Raw genomic sequence first — 24,550 nt, forward strand, 5'->3', positions numbered from 1 at the left:
TGCAAAGGTGACTGGAGTCATGGGATGGATACACAAAGTTTGTTACAAACATTACTTACTATTCTAGTTGCAATAATTTTTGTATGTATTATTATCAAATGAAAATGGTAAAACTATACTCCCCTCGCCTCCTTTTTGTAACTAACTCCCCTCTGCTGATATACCAATGCACAATCACTTGCCTAATTGCGCCATGTCTTAGACACGTAATGTTAACACCTAAATGCCCTCGTGAAGTTTGAGTGACTATAGTCACGGGGGGATAGCGTGAGAGAATTGCTCGAGAAAGCGGAAATTAAGAGAAAAACTAGGGCGTAACAGAAGTTATGGCATTACAGAGGCTTGCTTGAGGTGAGAGATAGTTAACCACTTCTAGGATGGTTGGTATGTGTGGAATCTACTTCTCCACGATTCCCGTGGCAACACAATCTGCTCTCTAGCACACATTAATAAGAGTAAATGAAGAGCACAGCAGAAGGGAGACACCATGGCCAAACTTTGTTGGCTTCCCTGTGAAGGTGGTAACCTGATGGTTCTGTGCAGATGATAAGTGAATGGAGGGTGGCGCAGAGTGAAGACACTGTGCCCAAACTCTGCTGTACTCCCTGCAGAGGTGACAGCTTGGTCGTACCACGCAGCTGATAAGCCACATCATAGTACGATAAGATGTCTGGTGCTGGGCCAACAATGGTGGCAGATCAGTCCCTTCTGATGGATTTCGCTCAAACTTCTCCTCCTTCTAATCTCATTATAATACCAATACACAACCCCATCCTAGAAGTTACCCGCTTCCAAGGAACGACCCCTCCTCACTGAGCATGCTCTCTAGATTTTCAATTAACTTGGGAGATTTTTTTAAACCAATCAATAACGAAAGTAAGTACGACTAGAGTCACTCAAGCTTCACCTAAATGTAAAAGAAAATATATAAAAGGTGAACTAAGGAGGAATATAGCTTGAAGAAGGAACTGAGGAAATAGGAACTGGGGAAGAGAGGAAGAAGGAAAGAAGAGAGAAAGATGAAAGAGGAGAGAGGGAAGTCCCCATCATAACTTCTGGATCAGTTCACAGACCGAATCCCTTTCCTCCCCCCTGGTCAGGACACCGCCTGAGGAGACTCCTCAAGTTTGAGAGCCCTCTCCCATCCTCCGGGAGAGTGACAACTGCGCATTTGTACACTAAGCACTAGCTAAGAACCCCACACTGCAGCTGAGAATTTCCTGTAGTGACACCTGAAACCAGTTCTCTACATGTTGCGTTTGAATAAATTGTGCTATTGGTGAAGCCACCACTTGTTTTGAAGGTCATCAGACCTACAGTCGAGAGGCTGTTCGTGAACCTGATATTGCCAGAGTTGGGCACATAGCTGATCGTACTATCTGTGAACTCAATCCACCGTTTGGAAGGTGATCAGACCTACAGTTGACAGTCTGTTTGTGAATCCAGCACTGCCGGAGTCCGGCCTATAATTACCAGTATTTGGTATCCCTGTTAAGAGATGTCGCCCCCAGCCCCTCTAACCTTTCAGGATTGCTGGAACGCAAGGGGATTCATCTCCTACCAGATTTGCTCCCCCCCGTCAAACCGCAATACCCCCTTACCTCTTAATTAATTAAATGCTTAATTAACGGACGATCCCTTGGCCCCCTCCCGCGGGCAGCGCCTGCGGGGCTCGGCGCGGGCCCCTGCGTGCGCCGGGCCGCGCCGCCAGGGGGCGCCGCCGCACCGCGCTGCGCCGCGTCGCGCGCGGCCCCGTCCCGACGGCGCGGACCCGCCGCGGCCTGGCCCCGCCGCGCGGCCTGGCCCCCACGGGGGGTTGCTGCTTTTCCCCCGTTTTTTACCGCTCCGCGCGTCTCTCAGGTCGCACCGCGGCTCCCAGCAGCGTGCGCGGCTGCGGCGGTGAAACCCCGCGTTTTAACCCGGGGACGCCGCCCTCTCAAGAGCGTGTAGCGATGCCGGCTCAGGGCACCGCGGTGAGGGCGGCCCCGCGGCCCCTGCGCGGGGGACCTGCCTCGTGCGGCGTTGCCGCGTCCCCCCGTGTCGCCCGCTGCCGCAGCGCCGGGGCTGCCCTCGGGAGACGCGGTGCCGCCTTGGGAGGCACCGCGGGGCAGAGCGGCTCTCCCGGTGCCGCGGAGCGGGGGGCCGCGCACCTTCCCCGCCCGATCCCCGCGCGGCGGCTGCGGACACCGGCCCGGCCCCAGGGGCGCTTGTGCGTGAGGCCAGACGGCAGTGGAGGGGGGTGAATTTCACGCCTGTGGGCTATCGAGGGTTACATTTATTGTGTGCCCTTAATCGAGGGAGTGTTTTTTGAGGGGGGTCCTGCAGCCCAGGGACTGCACCCAGGGTCCTGCTGCCCAGGGACTGCACCCCGGCGGCCCCGGGGCTCCCGGCGGAGCCTCCCCGGTGCGTCTCTGCTCCGCTACTGTCCCGCCGTGCCCCGCCGGGTCCCCGTGGGCCGTGTCGGGGCGGCGGGGGCGGCGGGGTGGTCGCTGGCACGGCGGACCGGCCGCTGCCCTCCCTCATGCCGCAGGAATGCGCCGAGGTATGCGCCAGTTTCCAGAAGTGGATCCCCTTCCCTGCTGGAGCAGGGGAGCGCGCATATATCATCCGGTGGCAGCCGGCCACCTCTCCTGCAGTTTCGTAACCGCTTACGAGGGTAAATTGAGAGTCGGGAACAGCCCTCTATTAAGTAGCAGATTGGGAAGAGGCTCTTCCCACTTGGAGGAGGCGAGTCTTCCCAGACGGACCCGCACTTCGGGAGCTACAGTAACCCCGGCGTCCCCTCCGCGCCCAGCTGCCGCCGCCGCTGCTACTCGCCGCTCCCTCCACAAGGTGCCCCCGGAACTTCATCCTTCTCCTCCATCCAGGTCCTACAGCTGCCGTCGCCGCCGGAGTTGCCCCCGCGCCCGGACCCCGCCGCCCGCAAGGTCTGTGCGAGCCCGGCAGCCGAGCGGGAGCCGCGCACCGGGCAGCGCCGCACGGAGCCGGCCGTGTGTCCGCGCGCGTGTCCGTGTGTCCGCGTGTGCGCCCGCCCGTGTGTCCGCCCCTGTGTCCGTGTCCGTGTGTCCGTGGCGCCGCCGGTCGCCGCAGCCGTCGCGCACCGGGGCGGGCAGGTGCCGCGCAGGCTCCGCTGCTGCGGGGAGCCCGTCGGGGCCGCTGCTCCTGGCGGCCCTGTCCTGCACGGTTTGGATTGCACTGGGTAATTTTTGTGGTTGCCATTAGTGCGAGATTGGACCAGTACTTTGGCGAAACCTTTTTTTTTCTTTCCCCCCACCCCTTTTTTTTTGAAGTGGTCGCTTAAGATCAAGGGTAAAACTTTTAGCCGTGCTCTGCAGGCTACTTTTGTCCCAGCACAGCCAGGAGCTTCCCCTGCCATATCCAGGTTTTCGTTTAAACAGCCAGGCTTGAAAGAAGGGAACGAGGTGTCGGCTAGGCGGTCAAAGGCGTGTTTCAGCTGAGCAGTTTTATTTCATAAAAGATATATATGTATGAGGCATGTCAGTCTCGAGGCAGTAGCCAAAGAATGAAGTTCTAGCTGCTTTTGCGCGCTCGTTTACTTCTGGTGCTCTTTGTAGGGATCAAAAGATGGCACTGCAAGCCCACACAACAGTGCCGGTGCAAAAATCGTTTAACCCAGAGTTTCACAGCCCGGGGAGCCCCTGCAGCATCCCACAAGCAGGATGTGCTCGGGGCTTGCCGTTTCCCATGCAGAGCAGGGAAAGGATTACGGAGCTCTCCAGGACCAATTCAAATTAAATTTCCGTCCTTCTTATGTTAGAGACGGGGACTTGTTACAGTCAATATTGCAGTTCTTTGCACTGCGGGAGGTATCATTGAACGGAAACCATTGCTCCGCTTTTTTTTTCCCCTGTAATTTTTGGTAGTTCTGGTCGTTGCAAGTATGCAGCAGTCCGGCGGGAGCTGTGAACTTCGGTGCCAGTAGCTGGGAAGAGTGTTCTTGGATCTCAAGAGTGTCTAGCCACTAAATTTGCTTTGCTATTCAGTTCTTTAGATGGCAGGAAGATATATTCCTCTCTAGCTGTTTCTGCAGCTGATTTGTGTATTTTTCTCTTTTTTTTTCTGGCTTTTGGCACCTTCCTGATGAGCTCCGTTGCCTCATTGCTGGTGGAATTATGTTTCCTAATTACGATATGTGATGTACTTATTACTTCATTCAAATAAATCACCCTGCTCTATTATTGAGCATAAAAAAGGGACACTTTTATGCATATGTAATGCGAGCTGTACATATTAACTCTTACCTAGACAAAAATTCATATGGAAGTTTTACTGGAGCAATTCGGGGTAAATTGTTGTGACCTTGAGCATATAGAGTTATAAAGATAATGCTGCTTGCAGTCAGGAGCCACTGAATCAGCCTAATTCCCACCTATTTTGTCAGGCAACCTGCAGCAGTTGCGAGATGCATTCTCCTGCCTTTTTTTTTAATGATGTATTTTAAAGGCATTTTCTCTGAGAACGTGTAAATGAATTATCAGATGTTGAAACATGGTGGCTAGGCAGACGTTTCAGGTTTCAGCTGTGTGTTACCCGCACTTCTGCAAAATCTATTTCAGCCCTTCAAGAAACGAAGAACTGCACAGTTGTAGGCAGAACCCCTTAAAAAAATGGTTTTACTGTGCTTTCCAAACTGCCCTGAGACCACTAAAATGTGGTTAAGTAAGTGCTTCAGCAGTTGTGGAAAAGGAGCCGCGTGAAATGCCCAGCTGGAAGAGACATTTGAGGGCCGTGGGGTGGCAGCGACGCCGGCGGAGCGGGCGCGCGGCGGGAGCGCGGCCGTGCCGGGGACGCGCCGCGCGGTATTGCGAGGCGGGACTCTGTGTGAGTCACGGCGAGACGTCGCGGTTTCGGGACAGCTGCCAAGGAGAGAGCTTCCAACCTGGTCCCGTGGGTGGGGGCAGGGGGATAAGGGAACAAAGTGGCATCTGCAGCGCTCCGTGTTTTGTGTGTTTCATGAATACACCCACGCCACACTCTAATCCGTGCATCTTGTCCCCTTCTTTCTTCCTCTTTCCTTATTTTTTTTTTACCCCCTCATGGCTGCAGATTCATTCATGTCGCTGTGACCTGGTGGCGCCGAGATGAAGACGGAGCTGTGCGCGGCGCTGGCTGCCCTCTGTGCGGCTGCCCTGCTCTCCTGCGCAGAGGCCGAAGGTAACCTCTGCCCCCCGACCCGCTGGGCCACCAGCGAGCCCCTCTGCAGCTCCCCTCTGCTTTATTTTTGCGTGTAACTACTGCACTTTCTCTCCTTCTCTCCTTCAGAGAATCGCCTCTCCTTCCTTGCCCAGCTCCTTCTGTGCTCTGTTTCTTGCAGCTAGCCCAGGCAAAGGGCAGCTCCTCCTCTCTGTCTCTCTGGTGTGCTGTCCACACCAGCCCTGCACAGCCTGCGGGCTGCCAGCGGCACTGCGCAGCCGTGCTCGGTTCTGTCTGGTTTGGAGGAAAAAGGAATAATAATAAAAAAAGCGACACACACACACACAGAGCACACTCCAAAGCTTTGAAATAAAATGCTCCCACAGAGTCTGTCTCTCTGCGCCTTGTGTGGTTTGTTCGGGCCGGCCCGGAGGGGAGGCGTCGCTCCCTGGGCTCTGTTGGGCCTTTTTTCTCCATGTTCGTTGTGTTCTTTGTCTTCTTCTTGCGGGGTCCAGCCTAGCCTTGCTGGAGATGTGTGTCCCTGGTAGCATCCTGCCTCCCTCCCGCTGTGAGGATGGAGCTCAGGAGAGCGCCGTGTGGCCAGGCGCCTGCCACGGTGCAGCCCAAAATGACCCGGCCCTGGAGCGCTTGCCTCCCTGACGGACTGACAGCGAGTACGAGGGTAACCTTGGTTGTGCTCTTACGTGTGAGTGGACCGGCTGTTGTAGCAGTAGTAGTAATAGTATTTTTGTCAACAGCGTGTGCCAGGAAAAAAAAAAAAGATGTGAGGCCCATCTTAATGGCCTGCTCTGCAATGACTATGTATGACCTTTGGGACACAACTCCATCTTAAGGTTAATCAAGCCTCTGGGTTTGACCTCCTTCAGATTGTTTTGGAAAAGCAGGAGCCAGTTTCTGATAATTCAGCTTTTCCCTTCCTCTGCTTTCTGTATTGGATTTAAGCTGGTTGTCTGATGCCGCCTGCTGGGCTCCTGTCTGCATCTGGATGTGATGGCCTTGGCTCACGGCTGCTAAAAGCGCAGCATGTAGGGAGCTCCTCTGGGGTATTTCCTCCCGCTGCAGCAGTGCTTGTTTGGGGCACGCACATTTCAGGAGATTGGCCTTCTGGAAACTATGACTACTAGTAGTATAACATCTGGTCACCCTAGGAGATAATCAGTCTGCTGCCTCTCCTCTCACGCTACGTTGTTGTTGGCTGAGGAACCAGAAAGGTCATTTAAAGTCATTTCAGAGTTGCATTTGAAATGCAGGACCATTGCTCCAGAGAAAGCTGAAAAAATACATGGTTTTGAGGGAAGAGGAGGGTGAGTGTGTTTGTGCATTCTTCCCCATTTTTGGAAGGATCTCATTGAGTGCTAGTTGTGTTGCTGGTGTCCTGCTTCATTGTTTGTGTTTATGGGGGAAGTTGTTTCAAAATAAATGTGAGAATGATTAAATTAGCTGTAGTGTGGACTAAAATAATGATTAGCTTGAGTGCTGTTATTGAAAGTTGGAAAATATATTTGGAGAAACATATAGATACTGTAATGGTGAAACTAGATATGTTAGCGGTCAAACTGCCCAAGTTTGTTTAATTCACATTTTGGGAGGAAAACCCCGATCTTGTGAGTTGCCGAGCAGCTGTCCATTCAGAAATTTGTGTTAAGTCCATAATCCACAGCAGGCAACTTTCTCAAAGAAACATTTCATATCTCAGAAGTTGTGAAATGCAGATGAGTCTCTTGAGAAGGATGTGCAATGAGAAATAGTGATGCTGAAAATGGAGCATCAGAACCAGGGGTGCCTTAGGATTTGCTCTTGCAAAAGCTACTGTTGCAGAGCTTTTTCAGTATGTTTTGTTTGTTTGTTTATTTGTTTGCACTGAACTGACCATCCTTCTCTACTGGTTTAACTTTGTGCTTTAATGTTGAAACATTTTGTACATTTCGTATTGTATCTTACTTCTGGTCTCCTTATAACCATGCACCTGTCTGCTGAACTGAGCTTCTTCTGTGGACGTTTGTCCCTTTAGTCTGTTCCTCCACCTTTGACATCACATTTGACCTCACAATCCTTTTCCCACCAGTCCTGACCAGGCTGTCAGTGCCAAAACAGTGGAATGACTGTTGCTTCTTTAGTGCATTTCTTTTCTTTTTTTTTTTTTTTTGTCTTCTCATGGCTTTCTCTATGGTTTTCAACAGAAATGCAGTTTGAATTTTGTTTCCCTGACATACAGGTAGGCAATGAAAAAGGGAGAGGAGGAAAAGGTGGAAGACCATTTTGTGTGACCACTTGTTGTAGGAGTGGGCTGGGAAGGGGGAGTGAAGGGAAGAACATATATTTTTTGGTCTCCTCTAGCCTTTGTTTTCCAATCTCACTTAGGAGTAGATCTGCTGCTGATGTGCACAGATTTCTAAATACTCCAGGATGAAACTGTTTTTTCATCAGTGTCACAGCTGCTCTTTGGTCCTTCGTGAGAGCAGTGCTCGTGAGAGAAGCTGCTTTTGGCAGGCAGTGAGCTGCAGTCATGGTGATAGAGCCTTCCTACAAAAATAATCCAGTGCAGGAGTTTATATTTGGACATCTACTATAGAGGTAGAGGGGATAAAACCAACTGAAGTCTAAATAATGTCATGATATTTCACTGGAGAAGATTTTTGCTCAGCCTGGGCATGGAAGCCAGTTCAGTTTTCAGGTTCTGCGTTTTGCCCTTCTCTTTTACAGTGAAATTCTACTTTTTCTGTGTTGCTATCCTGACTGCTCTTGTCACAGCTTTGACTTCTTGTGTATGATGCTATAGTTTATCATCTCTTTTCTTGTCTCTTTAAGCCAGCACTGTGGCACTTCATGCACTATGTGTACATCTTTGTGTCAAACATTTGTCACTATTTGTTTTCCATCTGTGATTGCAAGGAGCAAGGGGAAATCTCTGTACTTTGGACAGATAAGAAGGCTTTCATGTTTTGGTAAGCCAGTTAGACTGGTATGTGAATAACCTGTTAGCTATGGTCTCGAGGTAATCGTGGCATATGGTACCGTAACTTCTGCAGTATGTAGTATTTGGTTTTCAAGAACGGAATGAGATCGTTTGTCCTGCATGACTTTTAGACCTTCCGTTGTGCGTCTTGAGTTTCTTCCTGTGGTATTTTAATTAGTAGCACATCATATTTCTGATCTGAAAGTTTTGAGTCTCTGACTCTTTAGGAACTGATTCAGACCTAGAAAAGTCTGCTATATGGTTAAAGATAGGGAAGGAGACCATCACTGTGCAAGGTGTTTGTCCCTTGTGTATTCCCACACGTAGAAAAAGGTTTGTAAATTAAAAGACCTATCTGCAAGACATAAAATTCATGAAGTGACAAATAATTGCAGCAGTGCAGTTATATATTCAGAAGTTCTTCATGCGTTGCATGCATTCATTTTCACAGACTAACTAGTTCAGAGATGATCCAGAATAGCTGAAGCTTTTTCAAGTTACTCACCTCCTTGGCTTTCATCTGGCTGGTGGGATCTTTATTTCATTACCAGTTGATATCTGATCTCTGTATTTTGAGAAACCAGTAGCTGATTTCCAAGTTCCTAAAGAGAGATTGACTGCTTTACAGAATCTAGTAATTTTAAGTGTGAAAGAGCAATATTCATGGAGGTGACTAGTAAGTCCTTGCTTTTCCTATTGCTAACTAGAAGCAAAGTGTTTGTGTGTATGTATAGAGATACATGTGCACATACATGCACATGTATGCAGAAACATGCAGTATGTGCATATATATATTCAACTGTGTTGTTACATATGTCTTGATAAATACGTTTTTAAAATGAAATGTTTTCAGAGTATACTCATGTGAGTTACCTAGTATTTTAAAGAAAATTTATATACATATATAAAATTAAAAAATGCAAACAGACAGATGGCAATGTTTTTGTGTTGTGATTGACAGTGAATATCTAACAAGGCTGAGTGATTGCTCTATTACCTTGCTGTGTTGCAACTCATTCTCCCTCCCATTAAGATTGACAGCACTGACTACAGAGGAGCTTGACTGGGATGGTGATATAATTACTTGTGTCAACACAGATGCATGCCGTAGATCAAGAAAAGAGTAAATGAGGCATATTGGTATCTCTCTGCCTCAAATAGGCTTATCTCAGTGAGACCAAGCCTGGGCTTATTCTTCAACTGTTATGGCATGCTAACATATTAATTTACATACTATTTATAGCTATTTTTTTCCAGTGATGGAATTACAGATTTTGTTTCACAAAGGGATTGTGGATGGCACCTTCTTCCAAATTATATTATTTAAAAATATGATTTTAGATTAAAATGGCTTGATCTTCTGGTTATGTTTTTTTTTTGGTTTTTATTTTTTTTTAACCTTATTAGATATTCATTGAAATGAAGCAGTCACATTGCGTTATCTGTAAAAATCTGTAGACTTTTATACATTAGATTGGTATTACCTGTTAAGTAATACAATCTAGTATAAGATGTACATAACATATCTTGCTCTATATTTTTGTTTCAGAAAATATACTGCTATTATATATGTATATTATGCAAAGAGTTACAATGAATTAAGAATATTTTGTTTGTTTTATTTTTTTCTCCTGTAATATATAAAGAAGGAAGTTATCTTATGGTAGTTCTAAAACAGGTGGAAGTTAGTCTTTTGGAAATGTTAGATAGTGATATTGACATTTACTATTTTTTACTTCACTGGCAGCTTATAAGGGAACCATACATTTCTGCACATCGTAAGTGAAATCGATGACTTTTGTGCCTGACTTAGCTTTGTCTATGTCCAGGTATGGACTTCCATGATTTAAGAAAGCAAATATAGTTTGGAATCCATTCTCTATCTCCACTCCAAAGCCAAATGTGTATTTCTTCCCTTCCTCCCAGCATTATACTTACTTACTCACATCTGTTTTAGTACTTATGGGAATACTGTTAAACCACCACGTTACAGTCATGATCCTGCACTTGACAAGTCCATGAGAGGTTTTGAGAGGTTGATCATTGATTTTGATGGATGCAGGATCAAGATGATCAACTCTATGCTGTAAGGGTATGTGCAGCCTCACTTGTGTGAATAGGCCAACGATAAAGTTTGCTTGCTTGAGTAAAGCTGCTCTCATTCTTAAGCCTTTGTAGAATGACAGTTTTAAGGTCTGTGCCTCTCATGGAACAGTTCCCATCATTATCAGGACATTTTGTTCATACAAGTCTGCATCCATATCACGGCTACATTATCTTTCCAATGGTGCATTCCCTTGCAGAAGAAGAATTTTAATAAGGCTGAATAATAGTTGCCGTGTTTGATGATAAAAGTAAGATTTTTATTATCTAAATATTTTGCTGAACTTCAGATTGACTTAAAATGCTCAATCATGTGACCATGGTTTGGTCTTGATCCTACAGCCAGTTTCACATGGGTGAAACCTGGTCCATGTGAAGTTCTACAGATGTCTGTGATGTTCTGTGTGAGAATCGAAGGCTTGCAAGCCAGAGAAGTCTTTTGTAACTTGAGTAGCATTCACCTAGAAGACAGTTTGATGACATTGGATTCAAAGCTGCTTTTTTTGTCATTCGAGCAAAGTTCCTTTTGGGAATTCAATGGGAGAAACACTAAATGCTTTAATTATAAGACAAAGATGAGAATGAATGGATTTAAATGGCATCAATAAACATTCAGGTGAGGTGTCAGGAATTAGTATCTTTTATAATGATAGAGGAAGTGAGTCATTGGAGTAGTTCCTAGGGGAAGCTGGCAGACTTTCCAACAGTGGAGGTCTTTAAGAATCATCTGAGCAAACATTGTCAGGAATGACATGAGACAACCAACTTTGTCTTAGTCATGGGATGGACTGGGGGACTTCTAAGGTCCTCCTCCACAACACTGTTGTTTTATAAGTCTATGAATACATGGATGAAAGGATACATGAATTACATATCAATGTGCTATTCTTTCTAACTGCCAAGTTCCAAGTTGAATTTTCATAAAATGGATTAAAATCCTTTAAAATGTTAAAGACTTTTCCTCACAGTCAGTTTTTCAGTTTATCTGGAATCCGGTCATTTGGATATCAACAAGTTGGGCTGCTGCTGTCCTTCAGCAGTAAGAGCCTAAAGTCTCTGCTGCAACAGGTCAATTTGCTGGCAAGGTTGGTGGCACTATTTTTTCCATGTACTGATTTTTTTTTAAAGCATGCTCAGGTCAGTTGTCTCTGCCTTTGCATTAAATTTGTCCTGAGCCATTGCTACTGAAACAGTATTTTATAATGATATTCTTAGTACCTAGATGTATTTTACTATTAACACCTGTTGCATGACTTTGATACTAAATAACTACTTTGCTTTCTCTAGCAATGTGATAATAGTAAACAGAATGATGAACAAACTGTGCATGCAGGTTAATGGTCTAATCTCACTGCCTGTGTATGGACAATAGGAAAAATAACATTTGTTCCAATACTAGTGTATCTGTTGTATCAGTATTACAAAGCCATATTATCCTATGGTTGGAAATGGCAGTAAATTAAAAATGAAAAGAATGCCTATGCAATATATTTCATTTTCGATTTTTCAATTACAATATTATTTATTGTAATTGTGCAGAGTCTTACCCTAAGTACATTCTAGCATTTGTTTCTTTATCTGCTCTTTAAATTATGTTAAAAAAACAAAGCATCCAATTGTATCTGAGATTTGACAAGATCTTCCATGAAGCAGAGAAGATCTGACTATTAAAAAATGCCTGCAAAACAGTCTAAAGTAGTGAAGGAGAGTATGGCTGAATCTAATCTTACTTTGTAGATCTACTTAAACAGTAATATATAATACACCTACCATGCACTGACAGTGAGTCAGTAAAATACTGCATGAATAAGCATGACAATTTTGCAAAGAGAATATCATTATAAAATATTTATGAATCGTCTTTGTGCAATGAACCTTGTACATGGAGGCTTTTGTCCATTGTGGGAAGCTAAAAAAATAATAATCAACATTTCCTGTACATATGCATGATGCTGCCAAATAGCGTATTTCTTTCCGTACTGTTCAGTTACTTCTGTCATCAGCTCCTACAAGTTTTATTTGCGGTCATTTGTTCAGATCACTGGTGCCCTCTTCACTATTTTCTATAAATTCTGTGAATAAATGTCCATAAATATACTTTGATGTTGTCTTTTCATAATTAACCATTGTGTTGTATGGAACCATACTGGCATTTTATGTTAAAATGCCACTACTAGTATGGGTACACCTGCTGCAAAGGGAACATGAAAACAAGTTTACACCATGGAAATCATACAGCAATTCGGTGTAAACAGGTAGAATCTTGAATTTATGATTTTATGCATAAGCTCAAATATTTCTGCACATTATAACTATTACAATGTATTAACCCCTAAATTCCTGAGCTCTTTGCAGCCATAAGCAAAGTATGCTTTAGTGGCTTCTAGGAACAAAGGGGTAGAGCTCTCAGCTTTTTGAAATAAAATGATACTTCAATATATCATTATTACTGGTATACATTTTACATGTATATTCATATATAGTTCCCAATAAAAATTGCTTTATTTAACATTAAGTGCGCAATCTTTCTCTATGTTCCTAAAATTGTTTTTTTCTCTGCCAAGATTCTAGATTCAGTGAAATATAATTTATAAGAAATATGACCATGCAGAGACTTAAAAAGCTGAGCAATCCTTTTCTGTTTAATTGAGTACTTTGTTCTCAATGTTTAAATTATCTCATAGTGTTGTAAGCAGGTTGTGATTTGGCATGCTTGTATGAATTGCACCCAGCATGTACAAAAATTCCTTTAATTGTTATGTGAAACGTTTGCATATGTGGTGATTATCTGTGAACTCATTGTACATGTATCCAAATGTGTTTTCTATTGTGCTTGATTTTGCTGGCCATTCTTGAATGTCTTGGCAACTCAAGAAACATATGTTCTGTGCTGTCCTCTGTGATGCGTATTCTCTTTGATGTTTTGTCATATTTCATCAGCTTTTATTTTACTTTTTTCCAACAACATATCTGTATGTTTGTTGGAAACAAATTTATGCAAAGACAATTGTAGTAAGCTTTGCTCAACATTATTTTATTTATTCATTTGCCAAATGTTGCTCAAACTTTTAAACATCTATCCGGTATAAATCTTTTGCAGTTGATCCACCATCAGACTTGAATTTTACAATTATAGATGAACATAATGTTCAAATGTCATGGAAAAGGCCACCTGGTGCAATAATGGGTTACAGAATAACGGTGGTCCCTACAAATGGTGAGCTTTATAAAATTTTGTTATATTATTAAATCTTTTAAAATATAGAATCAGTTTTACTTGTATTAAAGTTAGGTGTTAGAACAGATGTTCACATCTTTCTCAGTTTTATTATTGAGTTTGGATAGCAGCAAAGGGTATAGGGGAGGGAGCTGTGGTTGTTCCAAGTGAAGAGTTTTTATTGTCATAGATTTTACTCTTTGGGGCTGCAAGTAGTTTTAGATGCTTTACCATCGGAAGGAACAAAATGAAAGAATCACTTTGCTCCTTCTTTATGCTCTTTCCTTAAATTTCCTTAAAATTAGGGAATTGTACTGTATTATTTCATTTGAGTATTTTTCCTGAGGGAAATGTTGCACATCTGAGAAGGAAGCAGTGATGTCACAAGTCCTCTGATAATAGCTATGTAAGACATTCATTATTCCTTTACACTTAGAGAAACCTGTGTAATAGTGATACTGGGTCAGAACTGGGCCATGATTTGTTTAAGGTAGCATGTTTTGTATATGCATTTTGGGTTTCAATTTACTGGTATTTATTGGACAATTAATTCAATAACTTTATTCATTATCGAAAACAGATTAGTTTGAAGTTTAATATTGCAAAATCATGATTTAGGAAAGAAAAGTGTATTCTCTAAAGCTGTCATTAGGAATCTAGACAGATCATTCTCTTGCTTTTTTTCTTTGATTATGTGAAACTTATTACTGATACTACTTGATTGAAACATTGCATTAACTCTTTTATATGTTTATTGTAGATGGACCTACTAAAGAATTTACTCTTTCACCTAGTACTACCCAAACAATTTTATCAGATCTTATACCTGATTTAGAGTATGTTGTATCAATAGCTTCATATGATGAGAGAGAGGAGAGTCTACCTGTTTTTGGCCAACTGACAAGTAAGTATATGCTGTAAGTTGGAAAACCAAATAACACAACTAAGTGGTCAGTCATAGAACTTCACTTCTTTCCAATTTCCTGACAAAATATTGATATGTGCTTAAGGTCTGGTCAATGATAGCTTCAGAATTGACCTTTTATTCCTCATTAAACATAATTCCTAGCAAGAGCTAAGATATTTTATTGGAGATAAGGGAGGACTAGCAGCCTAGAGAGAATTCTTTGCAGGAGGCTACTGGTTTTCTTGAAGTAGAATTACTTCATATAAATTGCCTCTTCTGAAGTGAAAAGGAAGACTATCTTTAACTTCAGGAAGAAATTTATCAGTCCAAAATTTTGTGCAAAAAAAATTACTTTATCAGATGATATAATATGAGGCAATATATATGTGTAATAAAATATAGAATTGAAATATATATGGTTTGTGTTTATTAATTGTAATTTAATCACAGGAGACTATCTTCTATGATACATTTTCTTCCTGACTTTGTCTCAAACTTCTCAAACTTCAGGAAAGTTACTTATGAGGAGTTTCCATGTATATTAGGGAGGGGTAATATAGGGATGGGTAATATTGGTATTGTATCCAGGGAGACTGCTATGCATTTTCAGGAAAATAATTAAGAGATACATAAGGACAGAGAACTTTTAATTATTCTTTTTCTCTTTTTCCTTATTCTTGATTGCCTTGAATATTATGTTATTAAATCTACAAGTATAGATGAGGTAGTCATAACTTGTTTTTATGTATTTGCGTACTGACGCTTGTCAGATTGCCTAATTCCTTGTTCACTTTTCTCCTTAGATGTTAAATTTAATTTGCAGTCTCATTTCCTCCTTTAATCCTGTCTGTGTTGTGCTTTGTACAGTCCAGACAGGTGGTCCGGGAATACCAGAGGAAAAGAAGGTTGAGACTCAATTACAAAGTAAGATGTTTTGTCTTTTGAGACCTCAAATGTTTTAGATTATTTGAGAGCTAGCTCCAAAACTCACAAAGCTAAGAGCTATTCCAGTGTTACTTAACAATAAATGTTCTGTTATTTTTAATCTTATCTAGGGTTAAGAAAGCTTGGAAAGGGACTAAAATTGAAGGAATTTGTAGCTGCATTGTAGGAATGAGATGTAAAATTGATACAGAAGCTACAAATTTCTTGTAACTAATCAACCCCATGCAACCTCATGAGTATGTCTATTAAGAGGTATTGTTCTGTAGATGCAAAGCATTGCAGAAGAAACTGTGCAGCTGTTATGGGGAGATAAAGATGGATAATAGAGGTGATAACAAAATGAAATGTTCCATAACATCAAACTGTTTCACAAAATTATGTATATGAGCTGTCATGTGCTGTGGGATAACAGATCTTGTGGAATATAGTAAAAGGGGTGTCAAAACTGATTTCCTGGGGGTGACAGCTCCCTTTTGGTATTGCTATTTCCTAGGTGATCAATACTTTGCTGAGTAAGATTTTTCAGATAAGAATACCAGTCTATTCAGTGGCTGTTTTGACTCTTACGTATTAAGTTTCTGTCAGACATTTTTCACTGACTTGTAAGCATGCAATTACTCATCTGCTTATATATATATACTTTTTTTTTTTTTTTCCAGGATGCTCCATAAGTGCAGTGACAGATTTAGTTTTCTTGGTAGATGGTTCTTGGAGTGTAGGAAGAAGTAACTTCAGGTATATTGTGGACTTCATGGTTGCCCTTGTATCAGCTTTTGACATTGGGGAGGACAAGACAAGAGTTGGAGTTGTTCAGTACAGTTCAGATACAAGAACAGAATTCAACTTAAATCAGTACTTCAAAAGAAGTGATCTTATTGATGCAATTAAAAGGATACCTTACAAAGGTGGCAATACAATGACAGGTACAAATTTCTCGTGTTTCTCTTTATGGAACATTTAATCTTATACTTGAACTTTGATTTAAATCCTGTTTCTTTCATACCTAATAAAACATATCTTGTACTGCTGCTTTTAGGTGAAGCTATTGATTACCTGGTTAAAAACACCTTTACTGAGTCTGCTGGAGCAAGAAAAGGCTTCCCTAAAGTAGCAATTGTCATTACGGATGGAAAAGCTCAAGATGAAGTAGAAATTCCTGCAAGAGAGCTTCGCAACATAGGAGTTGAAGTTTTTTCTTTAGGTACATTGAAATTTTTTAATGCTTGAGTCGTTAAGATTCCTGTAGCAATAAGTAAGTTATGCATTTTGCAGACTATGGGCTTTCAGGTTTGCCTATACCACTCTTTCCATGTTGTGTTAAATTGATAGTAATTTTATAGCTCTTACGTGGAGGGTAGGAAGAGACTGGAAGAAATAGCTTGACCCTTGGTGTTAACAAACATATCACAACATATCACATTAGTCCATAAGTCGAAAGTGCAGTTTATGAACTCATTGCATCAACTTTTTTATTTGTTTGTTTAGTTTGGTTATAATGACAGAAATCAATTCAACCCAACTTTACCCCAGAATATTCTGATACTTTACAATCATAAATATTGGTACTTTATGATCCCTTAAAATGATCCTGTCTATTTCAACTTTTAGGAATCAAAGCAGCAGATGCAAAAGAACTCAAGGTAATTGCATCTCAACCTTCCCTGAAGCATGTTTTCAATGTGGCTAATTTTGATGGGATTACGGATATACAGAATGAAATTATCTTGCAAGTGTGCTCTGGTGTTGACGAACAACTCGGTGAATTGGTTAGTGGAGAAGAAGGTGAGATACTTTATACAAATGTGTTTATTGACTTCAGCTTATTCAGATGCATATTTGAAGAAGCTGACACTACTTTGCTTTATTTCTGAAGTCAGTGTAGAAAATGAGTTTCAGCATTGTACATGTCAATGCCAGAGGACAGAATATGGGACAGTGAGTAAATCTGGAATAGTCCTATTATTCCATAGTTCCTAGAGCAAAGTAATAACTGTGAGTGGTCAGGACCTCCTACTGCCAGTTTGGACACAGGCTTAACTTTTATGGCAAAAATATACCAAAGAGAAAAGTCAGTTTGGTAAAGGGACTGAAGTAACTAGTTCTTCCTTGCTCAAAATGGCAGCAGGAATAATATCACTGTCATAGTGCTCTGCTAACATCTGTATTTGTTCACACTGCCTACCATGTTCCTTTAGGAGCTTACACCTCCAAGACAACTTTTCCCCTGGAATCTCTGCAACACTTCAGCAGGGGAAACACATGCACTATTTATATTTCTGATCAGTCCCTGCTGCCCCTTTGGGATTCTCCTTTAATTCAGCTGTGTTTATCTATTTCTGAAAAAAAAATCAGAAATAAAACAGTGAAAGAAAATCTGTTTATAACTGTATTTTGATTTTTTTCAGTGGTGGAGCCTCCTTCAAATCTCTTTGCTGCACAGATCTCCTCAAAATCTATTAGGATCACTTGGGATCCATCCACAAGCCAAGTAACTGGCTATAGGGTGCAGTTCATTCCAATGATAGCTGGTGGAAAACAACATGCACTGAATGTGGGGCCTCAGACTACTGCTCTGAATGTAAAAGATCTCTCTCCGGATACAGAGTATCAAATTAGTGTTTATGCAATGAAAGGATTGACCCCCAGTGAGCCAGTAACTATAATGGAAAAAACACAACAAGTAAAAGTTCAAGTGGGTAAGTTAGCAATTGCTCCATTATTTTCATATGGCAGTTTTTTGTTGTTTAAACCTCTGATGCTCACTTTAATATTGCACCTTTGCTAAATCTAAAAATAACTTAAAATGGTTTATTTATTTTATAAGTGACTATTATACATGTATAGGATGCAGTTGAAATGCTTTTTGTATTGAATGCCTGTTTATAGTGGTGATTCTTTCTCTTTACAGAATGCTCACGTGGTGTGGATGTAAAAGCTGATGTTGTGTTTTTAGTGGATGGCTCCTACAGCATTGGTATCGCCAATTTTGTTAAAGTAAGAGCCTTTTTGGAAGTGTTAGTTAAAAGCTTTGAGATATCACCTCGAAAAGTACAGATAAGTCTTGTCCAGTACAGCAGAGATCCCCATATGGAGTTTTCTTTGAACAGATTCAACAGAGTGGAAGATATAATTCAGGCTATTAACACCTTCCCCTACAGAGGTGGATCTACCAACACAGGCAAAGCGATGACATATGTGAGGGAGAAAGTATTTGTTACCAGCAAAGGATCAAGACCAAATGTGCCAAGAGTCATGATTCTTATTACTGATGGAAAATCATCAGATGCATTTAAGGAACCTGCTGTAAAGCTGAGAGATGCTGATGTAGAAATATTTGCCGTCGGTGTGAAGGATGCAGTGCGTACAGAGTTAGAAGCAATTGCTTCACCTCCTGCTGAAACCCATGTTTACACAGTGGAAGATTTTGATGCTTTCCAAAGAATATCATTTGAACTTACACAGTCTGTCTGCCTACGGATTGAACAGGAACTGGCTGCTATTAGGAAAAAATGTAAGTCACTACTATTACTTGGAGAAACACACACACACAAAATAATCTGAAACAATTTTTTGCTTTCTTAGGCACATAAACCTGTTGATGTTGATGATGTTGATGAAATTGGTCACACATAAATGACAATTTTAATAGCTGGGGATTTGGTTCTCATTTTCAATCATATTAGAAGCAGTGGGGAAAGATTAGTAGAGAAATGGAAGTGAAAAAATTACTGGAGAAATAACTTGTTTCCTCTCCTTTTATTAGAGCGTGTCAGTCTGGAATGACCTTAGTGGATGTGCTCTGCTTTTACACTGCTGTAAAGCAGATTCAGTTATACCGCAGTCATTCTCCCTTAGCAAAATGAGGTAGTCTGAAGTTGCCATTTAGAATTTTAAAGGCAATAGAGTAAAGTTGCCAATTCAAGAGGGTGATTTGATTAATTTTTAGGGTGAAATGAATGGCCCTCTTCAACAACTGCACAGACAACACAATTTTAGACAGCTTATGTGAGGTGAGATTTCAATCTCATCCTTATTATAAAGTCTGAAATGAATTACCACATGAAAATCTTCAAATCATACAATCATAGAATCATTATGGTTGGAAAAGACCCTCGAGATCATCGAGTCCAACCGTAAGCTCCTCAACAGCACACCTGTAAAACCACGTGTTTCTAAATATACTAGAGCTTGGTTAATGTTTCATATGTAAAAGATATCGAAATGTCTAGCTTTTGTTCAGCTGGAGTTACTTAGTAGTTGCACCATCAGTGCCCCTGCTTGCATTTCATAGAGCATTAACACTGAATAGCCCCAGCATTGAAAACCCCACTCTCTTTAAAAATAAGCCTTTTGTTTCAGGATAGCTTTGAGGAACAAACCAGCAAAGCAGCCTTTGTTTTAGAGGGCTCAAGCAGTCTTAACATCCCCACTGTTAGGCTGACTAGGCCAGCCAAAACAAGCCCAGGATGTCAGGTTTGTGTTTGTGCCTCATGTTGAGGAGTTCCTTGTTTCTCCTTCTAATTCCATTCCTGAAAAAATGCTGGGATTTACTTTGCCCTATTCCTAATTTAGCTCTTCAAAAAGAAGGATTCTCGGTTCCCAAAAAGGGCATAATATTCTTGTTGCTCATGGGACATGCAAAAGAGAGAAAACAATTTGATTGGCAGATTCTAAACTAAGTTTTCAGATCTGAAAAAAGAAGCCTTATTAGATGACCTGCTATCATTTGATGTAGAAATTATTGAGTTGGTGCTTCTACTCATCTTATGATTTGAGTCAAACTGGATATGATATTCATGAAATCTGATAGCTGTAAGCAAGTGTGGAAAACGACTGTTACACATAAAACCAATATCTGTTCAATCAGAATAAATCATATAAGGGAGGAATGTTTTTGTCTTATTTTAGAGATTTTGTGTTAAAAAAATATTCCAGCAAGTATGCCTCATCTGTGTGTTTTTATTTCCATGCAGCTTACATACCTGCAAAGAATATGGTCTTTTCTGATGTAACGTCTGACAGTTTCAAAGTGAGCTGGTCTCCAGCTGGATCTGAGGTTTTGTCTTATCTCATTAAATATAAAGTAGCCGTTGGTGGAGATGAATTCATTGTTTCAGTACCAGCTTCAAGTACTAACTCAGTTCTCACCAACTTACTGCCTGAGACTACTTACGCAGTCAGTGTGATTGCTGAATATGAAGATGGTGATGGCCCTCCCTTGGATGGAGAGGAAACCACTTTAGAAGGTACGCTTCCCGTTATTCGCAGACACAAAAGAGGTAGTGTTTAAGTAGGAATTCACTTACTTCAGAGAATGGAAAATGAGCAGCTAGTGCTGAGAAGCTCTACCGGCATGGGAGGTGGAGAATAAACATCAATGTTTTTGAATGCGTTTATTAAAGACACAAAATTTCAATATTATACTGGAATTGTATTGGAACCAACATTATATTGTTAAGAATGGATTTTAATTTCCCTAAAAGCTGGCTGGGTTTCTCTACAGTAGCCTATTTTCTAATGAAGGGTGGTGCTGTAAATAATAAATACACTGACATGTATTAATATATATTTAATAATTATGAGCCTCACGAAGGAATGAGTGTTGTCTTTAATACATTTAAAGTCAAGCATGCATCCAAGTAGTTGGCTGTACTGTAGCTTATATTAATAGAAATTCTGTTTTCATATACCATAGGCTTAGTTTTAAATCAGCTGTTTCTCTTTAGAATTTCATGGGTCTGATCTTGTAACTGTTACTGAGTCATGACTTGTGTTGATGCCAGTTTATGTGAGCAATGCCTATAAGTTTAAGCGTGGTAGCTGGACTGTTTCTTGGTAGAGTTATCAAGATGCTCTTTGAATGATTTGACATAGAAGGGTCACAGTAAATGCGATTTTCTTTTTCAGTAGTTGAATACTCAGAGCAGTCCAATTCATGTTTTTCTTTTATTACCAATCAGTTCCTTTTTTCATTTTTCCATTCCGCATTTTTGACCTTTAGTGATGTAAATGATTCCAGGGAAGCATGGAAATTTGTTAATTGTATTTTCCTCGTAAGATTGATAGAAATACACATTTATAAAATTGCTTACTTTGGATGGTAACTTTGAAAGATAAAGGTTTTGTTGGTCCTGTTGGTCCATATTTCCATGACTGCACCAGTCAGAATTCTTTTGCCACACATAACTTTCCCTTAGGAAAAAAAGATAAATTTTTGGTTGATTGAATCTGTGGCTTCTAAGTGTAAGGAACAGGAGATGGAACAACTTTAATAAAAGTAACCAGTGTTATTTTATTGTAATTACTATCACATTAAATAATTGTCATCTTAATCAGTCAAGATTTCATAAATCTCAATGTGTCTGAGAGAATCAAACTCTTCTAAAACCATGCAAATGTCAGCATCTCTCCATGCAGATCTTTGCTAATGATTTGGGTGAGACAGCCTTCTTGACTACTAACTTTGGCTTTTGAAGAGTTCTGAAGCCAGTATCGTGATTGTAATAAGTGCAAAACAGAGTTATTTTCTTTAAAACTGGGATCATTAATTGCTCTACTCTTAACCAGGCTGTAACTGAAAAACAAAGAACAATATTTCTGGCATATAATATTTCAAATTAATTATTCTTTATGTAAATAGGAACTATGCCAAATCAAGTTTTTGAGTTTTTGCCTAAGTTATAATGCTACTCACTTCAAGGCATTTTGTGATACATTTGATCTTGATGAATGTGGCAGGATTTAGGTCCTACTTTAATGTGCACATTGAGTTCATAAGAAATGACCTGACCTGTAGCTATATTTTTCATCAAGGAGCAGGTTAGGTTAAATAATTTTTTGTGCCCTCTGGGGTAACAAGCCATGTCTAATTTTAGGTGGAGACTTCATTCAAAATTCTTTTTTAAACTGATATGTAACTGATTTTAAACTTATACTGGTTGTATTTTGGTTGAGAAAATCTAACTTAAAGAAATTACTTTTTTTTTTCCCCCGTTGTCTTTACCTTAGCTGTTTCTTTAAAATTGGAGAGTTGCCTGTGTGCAATCAATTAGATGCATCTGACAACTGTTTATATCTGGAGAATGTGCAGAAGGAAATGGTCACAACAGTGAAACCTATAAAATTTCCTATGTTATTTCCTCACAGTGTGCTTAGATGTGTCTCCCACAGTTCAGCTCTGCTGATTGTTAAACAGTATCAGACTATCTATCTAAGATGCAGAAGCAGTTGTATAAACTGGGATTAATGTACTTTTGGAGGCAACTTTTTTACACTGCTGCTTGCAACTCTGTCTTTAAATGTCCAGAAATGACTAATGGCTTGAATTTACTTTAAAAGCAGTGGTAGGAAAGAATGATTTCTACCCCATGTGTGTTAGCCAGCCTCCCCCACCCTAGAAGGTATTTATTGTTGGCCATCCAGAATTTGACACTGCAGAAGTACAAGTCACTTTTTTACAATGTTAACCATGGTCCTGTTAATAATTTCAGATACTTGTATAACTGGTGGTTTAACATCAGATACTGCTTGATTGAAGGCAAATATTTACGAATTGTATATGTGGGTTTTTTTTTTTTTTTTTTGTAGTTAAAGGTGCTCCTCGAAACTTAAAGATAACAGATGAAACTACTGACAGCTTTATAGTTAGCTGGACTCCAGCTCCAGGGAACGTTCTGCGGTACAGGCTTGCATATAGACCACTTGCTGGAGAACAGAGGAGAGAAGTGACTGTCTCAGCAAATGAAAGGTCAACCACTCTGCAGAACTTGGTTCCAGATACAAGATATGAAGTGTCTGTTATTCCTGAGTATCAGTCTGGGCCTGGGAATTCACTGAGTGGATACGCCAAAACTGATGAAGGTATATGGTCAATGCTGTGAATGTAGTATCCTTGAGAAGAACTCCCTGCTTGCTGACATACTCATGCTGGAAAGAGAATAACCTGGATAGAGCCTTTTTTTCTTTTTCACTTTTTTTTTCCTTATGTGTTACCACAACTGAACAAGGCATTACAAAGTTAATAAAGCCAATTAAGAGAGTTTGATACAATACAATTTATGACGACTGTAATACTATAGTTTGACCATCCAACAATTAACACGGCAAGCTAACTTGGATAACCAAGCTACCATTATGTTTAATTGTTCTCCTGATTCTTCATACTGCCTATGTTATATAATATATATATCTTTTAGCAAAAGTTGGAAGTAGGAATGAATGACACATTTAATTTACTGAAGTTATCACTGTAGCTATGACTTTTGCTTAGACAGAAAAAAAATGTGATCTTCTAACAGGATAGAAGATCCTACCTGGATCCTTTTCCATCAAAGGAAATTAATAACCAAGGTGATTACTTGGACGTTTGTAGAACTGCATGAATCCATAGAACGGAATGACTTTATTGGACAAGTTGGCCTAAGGAAGATGAGGGAAAGAACTGTACAATCCTGAATACAGTAAAATCATACTATACTAGTGCTAATCTGGGCTATTCAGGATTTTTTTTCTGCATTAAGTTCTATTTTGTGGTAATTTAAAAAATAAACCACTTTATGAAATACCTAGAAGCACTAATTTGTCCTGATCCAGAGAGGACTTTTTCAGAAGTTGATCTGAGGTGATAGGAGTAAAAACTTAATGCTATTAATTCTTTTGATTTGATCTGAGTGGCTGACATGATGAGTATTTCTTCTTTACCCAGAAAGAGCCATGCCAATGAAATCAGTAAAACTTGGCACGCCTTGTTTTAATGAGGAGCACTTGTTGGAGAGGACAATATGCAATAAAAATTGCTAGCTCTTTTAATACTGCTACTAGGAATAGCAACAATAAATGAAGACCATGTTTCTTTTTTTTTTTTTCCTCCTACTAGTTGCATAGTCAAATTAAAAGTAGGATGTATGTCCCTTAATTAATTGCTTTGGCTCAATCCTTGCAGTCCTTACTGAGGCAAAGTCAGTGTCAACACAAGTGGCAATAAAACTTGCTGGTTATTGCATTAGACTTATGTGCTTTGGCAGCAACATATGATCGTTTGATGTATTTATTTCCGTAGCAAAATGAAATAGCTTTGAATATTGTAAATACATTGCAAAAAAGCTATTTAGTTCTTTTCAGTATTACAATTCCATAGAAACCTTTTCAAAAGTCCACAGAAGTGATCTAACAAGATACTACTTCTGTTACAATGATAATAATTGCAAACGAAGAAATGAAGCTTACTTCAACTCCTTTTCAACATCTT

At 40.6% G+C, this 24,550-nt stretch overlaps 1 protein-coding gene across 1 annotated transcript in view; it reads left to right on the plus strand.

Moving 5' to 3' along the window:
- Nucleotides 1–2,526: 2,526 nt before the first annotated feature.
- Nucleotides 2,527–24,550, plus strand: part of COL12A1 (collagen type XII alpha 1 chain) — a 96,431-nt gene continuing 74,407 nt past the window's right edge. The window contains exons 1-12 of the mRNA XM_088537541.1: nucleotides 2,527–2,927; nucleotides 5,068–5,175; nucleotides 13,335–13,451; nucleotides 14,212–14,355; nucleotides 15,226–15,282; nucleotides 15,963–16,226; nucleotides 16,340–16,504; nucleotides 16,912–17,085; nucleotides 17,709–17,999; nucleotides 18,212–18,814; nucleotides 20,277–20,549; nucleotides 22,891–23,163. Coding sequence (XP_088393667.1) covers nucleotides 5,103–5,175; nucleotides 13,335–13,451; nucleotides 14,212–14,355; nucleotides 15,226–15,282; nucleotides 15,963–16,226; nucleotides 16,340–16,504; nucleotides 16,912–17,085; nucleotides 17,709–17,999; nucleotides 18,212–18,814; nucleotides 20,277–20,549; nucleotides 22,891–23,163 — 2,434 coding nt within the window. The 5' untranslated portion in view covers nucleotides 2,527–2,927; nucleotides 5,068–5,102. The remainder of the gene's footprint in view (nucleotides 2,928–5,067; nucleotides 5,176–13,334; nucleotides 13,452–14,211; nucleotides 14,356–15,225; nucleotides 15,283–15,962; nucleotides 16,227–16,339; nucleotides 16,505–16,911; nucleotides 17,086–17,708; nucleotides 18,000–18,211; nucleotides 18,815–20,276; nucleotides 20,550–22,890; nucleotides 23,164–24,550) is intronic.

Source organism: Tinamus guttatus, unplaced genomic scaffold (assembly GCF_059628265.1).
Source record: "Tinamus guttatus ecotype Peru unplaced genomic scaffold, ASM5962826v1 Tinamus_guttatus_pri_ptg000806l, whole genome shotgun sequence".
In the NCBI taxonomy this organism is placed as follows: domain Eukaryota; kingdom Metazoa; phylum Chordata; class Aves; order Tinamiformes; family Tinamidae; genus Tinamus; species Tinamus guttatus.